The sequence below is a fragment of the Stylophora pistillata genome, chromosome 13 (assembly GCF_964205215.1).
Source record: "Stylophora pistillata chromosome 13, jaStyPist1.2, whole genome shotgun sequence".
NCBI classification, from domain to species: domain Eukaryota; kingdom Metazoa; phylum Cnidaria; class Anthozoa; order Scleractinia; family Pocilloporidae; genus Stylophora; species Stylophora pistillata.
In genome coordinates, this window is record NC_142531.1 from 22363540 (window position 1) to 22375672 (window position 12133).

The 12133-nt window shown below is 38.2% G+C and overlaps 1 protein-coding gene and 1 long non-coding RNA gene across 2 annotated transcripts; one reads left to right on the forward strand and one right to left on the reverse strand.

Annotated features, from left to right (window-relative positions):
* Window positions 1–3248: 3248 nt before the first annotated feature.
* Window positions 3249–3960, reverse strand: LOC148718177 (uncharacterized). Its single transcript, XR_015994826.1, has 2 exons — window positions 3820–3960; window positions 3249–3603 (listed from the first exon to the last, which is right to left on the reverse strand). It is a non-coding gene; the product is annotated as an uncharacterized LOC148718177 (long non-coding RNA).
* Window positions 3961–5901: 1941 nt separating this feature from the next.
* LOC148718178 (melanocyte-stimulating hormone receptor-like) lies at window positions 5902–10712 on the forward strand. The gene has a single exon (XM_088743674.1). The coding sequence runs from the start codon at window positions 5949–5951 to the stop codon at window positions 6891–6893; it is 945 nt and encodes a 314-aa protein (XP_088599800.1). The 5' UTR covers window positions 5902–5948; the 3' UTR covers window positions 6894–10712.
* Window positions 10713–12133: the final 1421 nt, after the last annotated feature.

Here is a 12133-nt window from a genome sequence, read left to right on the forward strand (position 1 = left end):
ACTACTGGCCGTTTTGCTAATTTTGCCACTGGTGGCTGTTTTGACCGAATTTGGCAACTAAAGGGCGTTTTGACATCCTGACCACTAGTGGCCGTTTTGCCATTTTGGCGAGTAGTGGTCGTTTTGGCAATTTGGCCACTAGTGGCCGTTTTGCCATTTTGGCAACTAGTGGTTGTTTTGCCATTTTGGCCACCAGTGACCGTTTTGCCAATTTGGCCATTGGTTGCCGTTTTCCAATTTTGGCTCATAGTGGCTGTTTTGGAACTAATTGCCAAATTAGCATATCAGCCACTAGTAGCAAATTGGCTAAATGGCCACTAGTGCTCAAATTGGCAAAACGGCCACTGGTGGCCAAAATGGCAAAACGGCCACTAGTGGCTTAAATGGCAAAATGGCCATTAGTGGGTAAAATGGCAAAACGACCACTACTGGCCACTAGGGCAAAACGGCACTAGTGGCCGGCCACTTGTGGCTGTTTAGTGGTTGAGTTACTAGTGGCTGTTTAGTCATATTGGCCACTAGTGGTAGATTTGGCAGTTTTGCCACTAGTGGCCATTTTGTCATTTGGTCACTATCTGCCGACCTGCAATTTCAGCCAGTATTGGCTTTTTTAGCATTTTGTCTACCAGTGGCGGTTTTTCCATTTTTTTTTTGCTCGTAGCAGTTTTTAAATTGTTGCTTATAGTGGCCGATTTGCTATTTTGGCGACTAGTGGCTGTCATGCTATTTTTGTTACTTTTGGCCGATTTGCCACTTTGTTTAGTAGAGGCCTGTTGAGCTTATTGGCCACTCGTGGTCGTTTCGTCATCGTGGTTATTATTGGCGGATTTGCTATTTTCGCCATTAGTGGTTATTATGCCATTTTTGCCACTACTCTGCCGATTTTTCTGTTTGGCAAGTAATGGCCGTTTTGCCATTTTGGTCACTAGTGACATTTTTGCCATTTTGACCACCTGTTGCCGTTCCGTCGACATTTTGGCCACTTGTGGACTATTTCCTATTTTGGGGATGAGTGGCCATTTTGGCCACTTGTGAGTGTTTTGGAATTTTGGGCACTTAAGGCCGTTTTGTGAGTTTTGCCGCTAGTAGCCGTTTTGAAATTGAGCTGTTTTGGAATTGAGCTATCCCAATTGAGCTAACCGCCGCCTGGTTAGCTCAATTGGGATAGCGCCGGACTGCTGTGCGGGAGGTCGAGAGTTCAATACCGGCCGGACCAACACTCAGGGTCTTAAAATTAACTGAGGAGAATATGCTTCCTTTCTTTAACATCAAGAATTGGTTAGATATTCTAGTCTTCTCGGATAGGGACGAATAAATGGAGGTCCCGTCTCCTGCAGGGTTAGGGGCAGGAGACGTTAATTTCCCACGCACGAGATCACTGTGTGATGGATGTCCTCCCCTGGGGTGGGTTGGGTGGGTAACAGCGCTTTGGACAATTAGTGGATTTTAGCGCTATATAAATAAAATTATTATTATTATTATTATTAGTATTATTAGTGGCCGATTTGCTTATTTAGCCCACTTGTGGCTGTTTTGGGATTTCGGCTACTTGTTACTGATTTGCGATTTTAGCTACTTGTGGCGGTTTTCGGACCTTGACTTCTACTGGTTGATTTGCAATTTTGGTCACTAGTTGCCGTTTTGTCATTTTTGGCTACTAGTGGGTGATTTGCGACTTTATGCACTAGTGGCCGTTTCGCGATTTTGACCAAAAGTGGCCGTTTGGCATTTTTTCCATTAGTGACTATTTTGGAACTTTGGCCGCTAGTTGCCGATTTTTCATTTTGGCCACTAAAGGCTATGTTTTAATTTTTGCCACTAGTTGCCGTTTTTCCTCTTTTTGCCATTTTGGCCACTAGTGGCCGTTTTGCCACTTGGGCCACTAGTAGTTGTTTTGCCGTTTTTGGCCTCTTGTGGCCACTTTGTCGTTCTAGCCACTGGTGGCCTGTTTGCCATTTTGGGGTCTAATGGCTATTTCGTCATTTTCCCCACTCGTGGCCGTTTTGGGATTTTGGCTACGGGTGGGTGTTTCGCGATTTTGGCCTCTAGTGGCCGATTTGGAATTTTGGCCACTAGTTGCCGTTTTGCCATTTTAGCCACTAGTATCTGTTTAGGACATTTGGCACTAGTGGCCGTTTTGGGATTTTGGTCACTTGTGGCCGTTTTGGGATTTTGGCCACCTTTGGTTGTTTTGCGATAGTGTTTAAATTCCAAAATCGGTCAGCTAGCGCCCCTTGAGCATGAGTTGCTGATTGAAACTGTAAAATGTTCAAAATATTCTTCCAAATATTGTACAAAAAAGAAAAGAAACTTTATGTATGTAAGTAAGTAGTTGCTCGTCTCCTTAAATGGGCGGCTAACAATACACCTTCTCAGAGAGAGAGTTCTCTTAAATGTTGATCATGAAGGAAAGAGGCGAACTAGCAAGAAATGACCAAGACTGTTTTTAATCCCTGTGAGTGATCAATAAAAAAGCCGTTGTGTGTGTTTATTCGCACGCTTCTCCTTTTGCGCTATCAGTTTTATTCTTCCTTGGATCTACTGTTGCGCAAACGGGATTACACGATGGCAATTAAGAATCAACTAGTTGATGACGCAGACGAGCCTTTCTTTAGCAAATTTTATATGCGGGCTAATTAGAGAGGGATGTATTGTACAGGCATCAGAGTTTAAGAGGATTAGCGAGCTATTACTGCTTTGACAGTGAAAACTTAACTTATCATGCAGGCTTGCAAGATAATGGAGACTTATTTTCTCAGAAAAAAAAATTGACATTAAGGTCAAAAAGTAATTAATACTTACCGTCTTGTTCTAACATATTATGAAATTTCGCAATGGTCCTTGGCTTCCAATATAAAAATGACTGGTCAGTTTTGTTTTCAAACTCATGTCAAGGCGTATCGAAATTTGCCGCTTAAGGATGTTTCATTGTTGTCTCCCTTGGCAACCAGTCATGTGAAAAATTGCAAAACAATTCGTGTAACAAAAGACCGGGTCATGAAATCGGTCGGTCTATTATTCCATTCGACGACAGTTTGCAATGTAAACAGAAACGGAATATCTCTGTTGCTTGAAGTACGTCAAACTTCGATTCTATAGTTTATAGCTAAGAGGCAAGTTCCATCTGTTGAGGCAGGTAACGAGTTGCAATTGATTTTATGCGGCTAATACGATGATGCAATAGCGAAGTTATTGCGCGATTGCATTACGGATCTAATTGAATTCAGCTGTTGAGAAGGACACTTGGATGGTATAAGACAATTTAATTAATCTCAGTCCTAAGTCCTTGAAACGACATGGGGACACGCATCGATCAGTCTAACTGGCCCTATAGAGCAATACAATCGAACTTGCAGCGTCCGAGATATGTGTGCATATTACCGATGTATCCGTTGAAGACAGATGTTCATACTATGCCAGCTCGAGTTTCCAAGGCACTTGAGTACACGCAAGATGAGAAAGGTTACATCTTCACGAGGATGCCTCAAGAAAAACTAAGCGTGTCTAATAAAAGGACTTCTATTTCCCCGCCAAGATCGCTGTCTAGAACTTCTTTGTACACAACTTCGCAAACTCCTTCAAGACTGTCCCCGGATACAAGCTCTATAAGAAATACGAAGAGGGATTTAGACGCCGGTTCAAGTATGTCAACATTGAGAAGTCAAACTACGGAAAGCGGTAGCATCTCGCTTGTACCAGGAGTTTTTCAAGGCAAAAATCCAAGACCGAGAATTTTTGTTCGGTATCGGCAATTATCCACGGAAGAAAGGGTCATAGAATGGCTTTATAAATATTGCACTCATTCGTTAAAGACATTACCTCTGCTATAATGCTGTGATTAATTCGAATTAGGGTCTCCATTTCGTGAAACGAAAGGTGAAGTAGATAACTTCCATATCATTTACCCTTTCGATTTCCCCAGCTTCATTAGGTATGGCACATATACATGCATAATTAGTGGCTTGTTGGGTAGTTAAAGTTAGTGAAATGCACTGAACTTGACGCGATACAGAAAGGCAGTGAATAGTGCATTGTGGGTGCAGCTAGCATTACTTGTTTGTTATGCACCATTTTGGTGGCAATCGTGATCGCTCATAGTAAAACATATCCATCACACTTAGTAATCACATGGAGAGTATCAGTTGCCTTACTTTACTTAAACTCGACATTCAATCCATTTCTTTTACTGCTGGAAGATTAGTGAAGTAAGACAAGCAGTGAAACAGACAATCAGACAATCACTCTGCTGTCCATGGAGTTAGATCGCTCTTAGGCCACACTCGAATGAATACTTTTTAACCTGACTCATTAACGATCATTACTTGATAACGTTCCTCAGATATGTTAGTGCCGGATAGGAGCAGGTAATAAGAAGCTAAAAAAAAAAATCGTTTCTGGCGGTTTGTATATAACTTTTTATTTAATGCACGTAAATGAATAAAGGAAAGTCAATGGGAACAATGATGATATTACCAATTAAAACTTTATTCAAACAAATCACAATCGAAGACAGATAGGCATCCATTCCAATCTCCTTTAAGAATATGAAGTCGTTTTGTATACGTTACTGGCTTTACCAAAAGTGTATGAAATAAAGTTGACCATCAGTTGTTACAAAGTTTCTTTCAGATCGACAGTAAATTTTTTGAAAATTTTGTGTTAAACTGACGAACTGGAAATAAAAAAAAGACTTACTATATCCCAAGTGTTTTTCATGCTGCTATAGTGCTACATAATTACAGCGACTCGTAATCGAGCGCAACATGCTCCCTTAGGAAACATTTGGGGCTCAATTTTTTTCCCTTCATTTCATTTCATTTCATTCACTTCATTTCATTCCTGGGGCACTTTGCTGGTTCCGAAGGACAGTTTCCTGACGCACTTTGAATTAGTAAACGTTGGCGAGGAAGTCTTTAAGTGTTTATTGAAGGAAAGTTTCACTTATCGTCGCTCAGCGTGCGCTGTCTTCGACGAAATATTTCTTGTTACTAGGGCAGATAATCTCGGTTAAAGAAAAAGGAAACGAATACTGAACAACGTCGACAACAAATTGATTTCCGACCAATAAATTGCTTTGTTCACTGCAGTATTAAGATGGAAGTGTTCAAAGGAGAATGATTAATCGCACCAGAGAATCCTGTCAATCCTGACAATCGCGTAAACGCGGAAGCTTGCTAAATAAAAAAACCATTTTTCTTATCTAGTTAAACCAGACGTAGCAAGAACTTGAAGGAAATGACTTCATGCGGTCAAATAGGCTATATTTTGCTTGTCATTGTTAAAGACAATCACTACGAATTCTTTTCAGCGAAAGAAGAGATCGCTTAGAGAAAGAAATAGAAAAAAGAACTGGTTTGTTACTCTAACATCCTGTTTTGGTTACGTCTTTTATTTTAATTCCAGGATGCCAAACAGTTAGAAAAAAAAAAAGAAGCTAAACGTTATTTCCGACAAATTAATTTGAATATTTTAAAAGAAGTTCGTGACTAAAAATTTAAATTTGAACAGTATTATCTATGCGGGGTTTGTTGCGATTCTAATTTATTCCCCGACGAAGTGATTGAACTTTATCAATTTCAGTTTCTCGACAGTGATAACGATTCAAGTCTTAACTTCACACAGATAATATGGACACTTGATTAGCACCCATATCAATGAAAGTTCATGTAGGTGTAGAAACTGTTTATCGCACCATAAAAAAAAAACGGATGCCACAAATGTCTTCATTTTTGTCTTTTCTTGCTATTTCATGCCTTAGCAACCCACAGGTGCAAACTTCTGACGCATTTTAAATTATCAAAAGCTGGTGAGGAAGTCAAGGGAGTCTTAAGTCTCTTTAAAAGGAGGGTTTCAGTTATCGTCGTTCGGCGTGTCCTGTTTCGACGAAATATTTCTCTTTGCAATTACAGATACCCTCAGCACATAAAAAAGGAAACGAATATAGGATAATGGGGACAAAAAATTTCACTAGAGGTGGAACACAGGCGGAAATATTTACGGAACTGCTTTGCTCCCCCTTTTTGGTGGATGGGTTTCAACAAGAAATAAATTTTTACGCAGCAGTTAACATTTTCCTCTCCATCACAGCGTTTCTTGGCAATTCTCTTGTCCTTGTTGCCCTTCGCAAAGAATCTTCCCTTCATCCACCGTCCAAACACTTGTATGGTTGTCTGACAGCAACTGATCTGTTGGTTGGCCTTGTGGCCCAGCCTTTCCATGGTACTTTTCGGATGTTCTTTACTCACGAACAATGGAATCTTTGTCGGTACGCAAGCTACGCAAACTTCCTCATAAGCTATGTATTATCTGAAGTCTCTTTGCTGACGCTGACAGCCATAAGCGTGGACAGACTTCTCCTACTGTTGTTTGGATTGAAATACAGACAAATTGTTACTTTGAAGAGCACGTATATCATTGAAGGTACTTTTTGGGTTTTATCTCTTGTCGCCTCTTTATGTTTAATTTTGGAACCCCGTATAGCATATCTGTACGGCCACATAGTTATAATTCTTTGCCTAGTTATTTCTCTCGTTTCGTACACAAAGATTTTTCACGCTCTCAGGCATTATCAGACTCATATACAAGATTCTGTTCAACAACAGCCGTGCCAACCAAATGCACTGAACCTGGCGCGATACAGAAAGGCAGCGTATAGTGCACTGTGGGTGCAGTTAGCATTAGTTTTTTGTTATGCACCTTACTTTATAATGTCAATGGTAATCGGTTACAGTAAAACATATTCATCACGCAATCTAGTAATATGGGAAGTAGCCGTTTCTCTAGTTTACTTCAACTCGACATTAAACCCGTTTCTTTACTGCTGGAAGATTAGTGAAATAAGACAAGCAGTGAAGCAAACAATCAGACAAGCACTTTGCTGTCCATGGAGTTAGATCCTTCTTGAGTTGTGTTACAGGAGAATGCTCTTCAGATAAAATTCAACTTTGGAAGAAATAAGAAGTACAACAGAATTCTTGCACGAGCTGTTGTCGATATTCTTTATATCTACAGGAACAATTTGACAGCAGCCAAGTATGTATCGCGCCACCACGCATAATTACAAGGTGCAATATAATCTAAACAAAGATGTGTATAAATTTTACTCTTGTGTTTACTCCTCTTAGGAGCTAATGAGGGCATTGGATAAAACTTAGAAGAGTAGTCTGAGAGATTTGCGCGAGATCATGTTATGATAAAAAAAAAAATCAACTTTTTGTTGCCTTCGTGAGGGCAAGCGCAAGTCGAGAGATTGGTGGGGTGGAACAAGCAGTGAAGTGGGCAATGAGACAAGCACTCTGCTGTCCATGGAGTTAGATCCCTCACAAGGGATGCTTATATTACTTGCAAAGCCGACCATTAAGTCGCGATTATTGTAAGAAAACACTTATAACTGTCATAGGATAGGACGAAACAGGAAGCTCAAAGAAATATTTGCTGGAGGTTTGTACAAACTCTGAAGGAAAAGCAATGGAAACACCAACCACATCTCTTTGAAAATATTACTCGTGCCACCAATTCAAAATTTATCATAATTATATCTAATCATAATCGAAGAAAGATATGAACGCATTGGATAAAACTTTTAAGAGCAGTTTAAGAGTGTTCGAGGTGTTTGTGTGTTACGATTAAGACATTTCAACTTTTTTTTTTCTCGCTAATCCGTGATAAGCGTTCAATGTTGACGCCATATTGCCAAACGAGCTGGTTTAGTTTTAGTCTTCAATTGTTTTTGGCTATAAGAAGAATGTTCATTGTAATTATTTATATGTGAAGATGATTTTTCACTTGCCGAGTTTGCCAAAAGATGTGAAATACACGTTACCATATCATCGGTTGTTGCAGAGTTCTCTTTCAAATCGATCGACACCGAATGTGTAGCCCGTAGGACTTAGCTCGGTGCGAAAAAAAGGTTTTCCGTCTCACATATTTTCACCCAAAATCCACCTATCACCCTGTTTTAGTCAATGATGTCTCGCGTTTTCCCGCCGTTCAACAAGTTGGTTTTTTTCTATTTTTAGTGCATATTACCTCGTTGTGGTATTTCCTTTTCGTTATTGGACCTTGAGTTTCTTTTTTCTTTCTAAATTAAAGACTTTGAGATTTCATTGCGATACGAGTCGGTCATAGAGCCAGTTACAAATTTGAATTTGTTTTTTATTTGAAGAATGTCCATAATCTGAGTTTTAGAGATGTTAATATTACTAGTCAACAATGTGTTAGTGTGGTGTTTACCAGAAAATTTACAATCCTCGGTTCTTATAGACTTCTTTTTAAAATCTCTCGTTTTTCCGAAATTGAATGTAGTACTGGATCCTCTTCGCTCAGCCATGAATGAATTTCTATCTAAGAAGACGGAGTTTCAAATAAGATGTAAAATAACAATACTGTCACAGATGTCTGTTCAGTGGTTTGACTCTAAATGCTAACTTATTCCTAAATTAAACTCTACCGGTTAAACTACCACGTAGTTATGGCGCAAAATAGACTCCTGCTGTTATTGTTAGATATTTTATGGAGATAAAACCAGAATAAGATGTCACAAAATTTCTTTTTACTCTCGAATTAATTGTCTCCTTTTACTGTATATGATAATTTTAAGGTACAACTATGAACTGTTAAAAAGAAAAGATTGTCATGGCTACACGACCCCCAACTGATTTCACTCAAAATTGGCTCACTTGTTGCCCACAATGAACCTACAATCTAGACCGAACGGTTTATCTAGATACTAAGTTTTTAGAGAGCCCTACTAGTATTAAGCTTTTGTTAAAAAATTAGCAAAAATCCGTGCCAAAAACGCAGTGAATTCATGATGTGGGTGTTTCTCCAAAATCTCCAGCCAACAAAAAAATATTTTGCGAAGTGAAAGTAGAAACCGAGATCTTTACGTACAAAAATAAAAATATATATATATATATATATATATTTGTGAGCCATCAATCAAACTTGACAATTTTCACCATTTTGTTAAATAACGGAAAAAAACCTCTAAAATATAGCGGGAAAAAGCAAACAAGGCCGCCATGTTTTGATTCAATTCAATGCTTTTTCCAGCTCGAACAATCGATGATCTGAGCAATTACAAAAAAAAAAGGTATGTGATGTTTACATCTTGGATGAAGAATTTTCCCTTGAAATACAGCAATCTAGCGTGCCTGGGAGGGTTAGGTGACCCGCGCCAGAAATATCATAATACAGAGTCCGTTTGTTTCTAATTATAAACTGGAGACTTATAAGTCTTCATAACGCAAGGAAAACCTCGAGAGAATCTTTAGGAGCATTTTGAAAAACCATTTTGATGTTTCTTTCCAGTTTTATATTATCTTAAAATCATATGTGAAGCCCGACCGCTTTTAATTTTATTATTTTTTTTATTGCACCACAATTTTTAGGCTCTTTTAAGTAAGAAAAGTATTTATTTGTTTGCAGTAGAAGCAAAATAATGATCAGGTATATCGAAAATGCAAATTCAATATATTAAGACTATTTTTGTTTTCCGACGGCATTATTTTGGTAAGGCGCTGAGAGGATTGCTTGACACGCACAAGACACCGACATTTCCCACGCCTTCCATGCGTAACGTATTGTAGGGATGGGCGATTTTAAATGTGTTTGTTCTTTCCAGCAATATTCTACGAAAGAAAGTAACCTTTCTGCTCGAAACAAGAGCGCTAGATCCATTTTTATCGTTAATAATTGTTCAAGCGGCACCAAAGAGCACTTCTATGGTTGTTTTAAAGCCTCCAGGGAAGTAGTAGAGGAAGACGGCGGTAAATTATGTTTGGCCTGCGTTGGATTGTTAGACGAGTGCGGAGAAGATCTCACAATTTGTCCCGAGCACAGAAACGAATTCAGCTTGGAATGGCGGCCAAGTAAAGTTTGTAAATATCCTGAGCATCAGAGCAAACAGAAACCGTACAGAGGGATATCTAGGGAGATGTCGAGAAAAATATCCTTACATTTCGGTGTGCTTTGCGAGACTGGACAAGTTAATAAAGGGAAGTTTCACTTATCGTCGCTCAGCGTACGCTGTCTTCGACGAAGTATTTCTTGTTGCAAGGACAGATAATCACAGTAAAAGAAAAAGGAAAAGAATACTGAACAACGTCGACAACAAATTGATTTCCGACTAATAAATTGCTTTGTTCACTGCAATATTAAGACGGAAGTGTTCAAAGGAGAATGCTTAATCGCACCAGAGAATCGCAAAAACAAGAATCAACCACCTGCCGTAAACGTGGAAGCTTGGTAAATAAAAAAAAAACATTTTTCTTATCTAGTTAAAACGAAACAGGAAGCCCAAAGAAATATTTGCTAGAGGTTTGTGCAAAGTCTGAAGGAAAGGCAATGGAAACACCAACCATATCTCTTTGAAAATATTATTAGTGCTGCCAATTCAAAATTTAACATAATTAGATCTAATCATAATCTGAGAAAGATATGCACGCATTGAATAAAACTTTTAAGAGCAGTTTAAGAGAGTGTTCGAGGTATTTGTGTGTTACGATTACGACATTTGAACTTTTTTTTCTCACTAATCCGTGAAAAGCCGCGCTTAATATTGACGTCATATTGACAAACGAACTGGTTTAGTTTTAGTCTTCAGTTGTTTTTGGTTATAAGAAGAATGTTCATTGTAATTATTTATATGTGAAGATGACTTTTCACTTATCGAGTTTGCCAAAAGATGTGAAATAAAATTTACCATCACCGGTTGTTGCAGAGTTCTCTTCCAAATCGATCGACACCGAGTGTGTAGCCTGTAGGTCATAGAGCCAGTTACAAATTTGAATTTTGTTTTTTTATTTCAAGAATGTCCATAATCATGAGTTTTAGAGATGTTAATAATACTAGTTAACAATGTGTTAGTGTGTGTTTACCAGAAAATTTACAATCCCCTGTTGTTATAGACTTCTTTTTAAAATCTCTCGTTTTTCCGAAATTGTATGTAATGCTGTATCCTCTTCGTTCAGCTATGAATGAATTTCTACCTAAAAAGACGGAGTTTCAAATAAGGTGTAAATGATAACAGTACAGTCACAGATGTCTGTTTGGTTTGACTCTAAATGCTAATTTATTCCTAATTTAAACTCTACCGATTAGACTCCTGCTTTTATTCTGAGACAGTTTACGGCGGATAAAACCAGAATAAGATGTCACAAAATTTCTTTTTATCTTCGAATTGTCTCCTTTTATTGTAAATGATAATTATAGGGTACAACTATGAACTGTTAAAAAGAAAAGGATTGTCATGTTTGCTACGTAAAGCCAAATTGTGGGCGCATTTTTAAAGAGTCAACGGATATGAGGAAGTCTTGAGTTGAATGTTGCCGATGAGGTTAGAACCAAATAATCGTTCGGCAACTTTTGATAATTCATAACTATTCAACCATTGATTTCTTACAGCGATTGATCAATTGCTTTTCTTCAATTAAGTATTAGGACGTCTTATAATATAAGGAACATCAATGGTCCAGATAATGGCAACAATAAGATTTGAATCACCTGCAGCTTGCATGATACTAAGATATTTTTTCTTATCTCGTCAACTAAAGGGATAAAGAAAGAAAAAACCTGAAAAATATATCGTAGTGCCCCATTGGCAAAATTTTGCCAGTTGTTGTTAAAAACAACCAATCACTATGCATTTGATAGGCACTGGCAAGGTAGAGAATAAAATGGCAAAAAGGGTTTGGTAGCAAAGCATCGAGTTACGATTTTGTCTTTAATTTCAGTCCGGGATGCAAAGGGGAGAGAAAAAAAGCTCCAAACCTTTTTCATTACAAATTTAATTCAGACACTAAAAGAAGTTCGCACCTATGACTAAAATTTGAATTTGAATAGTATGACGCATTCGGAGATTGTCACGAATCCAATTTTTTCTAAGACCTAGTAAAATCGTTATCTTGAACTTTTGTTTCCAGTTTTCCATGGCTGAAAAAGATTCACGTCTCAACTTCTCACACATGATATGGACACTTGGGTGGTTAAAGTAACCTAAGATGGATTATGCAAGTGCTGCGAGGAAAACCTTACATTCTTTTAAATTTCTTTATCAAATGGATGGTACAAATTTTTGTAAGATTTTCGGAAACTTTTTTAGAATTTTGGCAACTTTGGGCTTTTTGAGGTT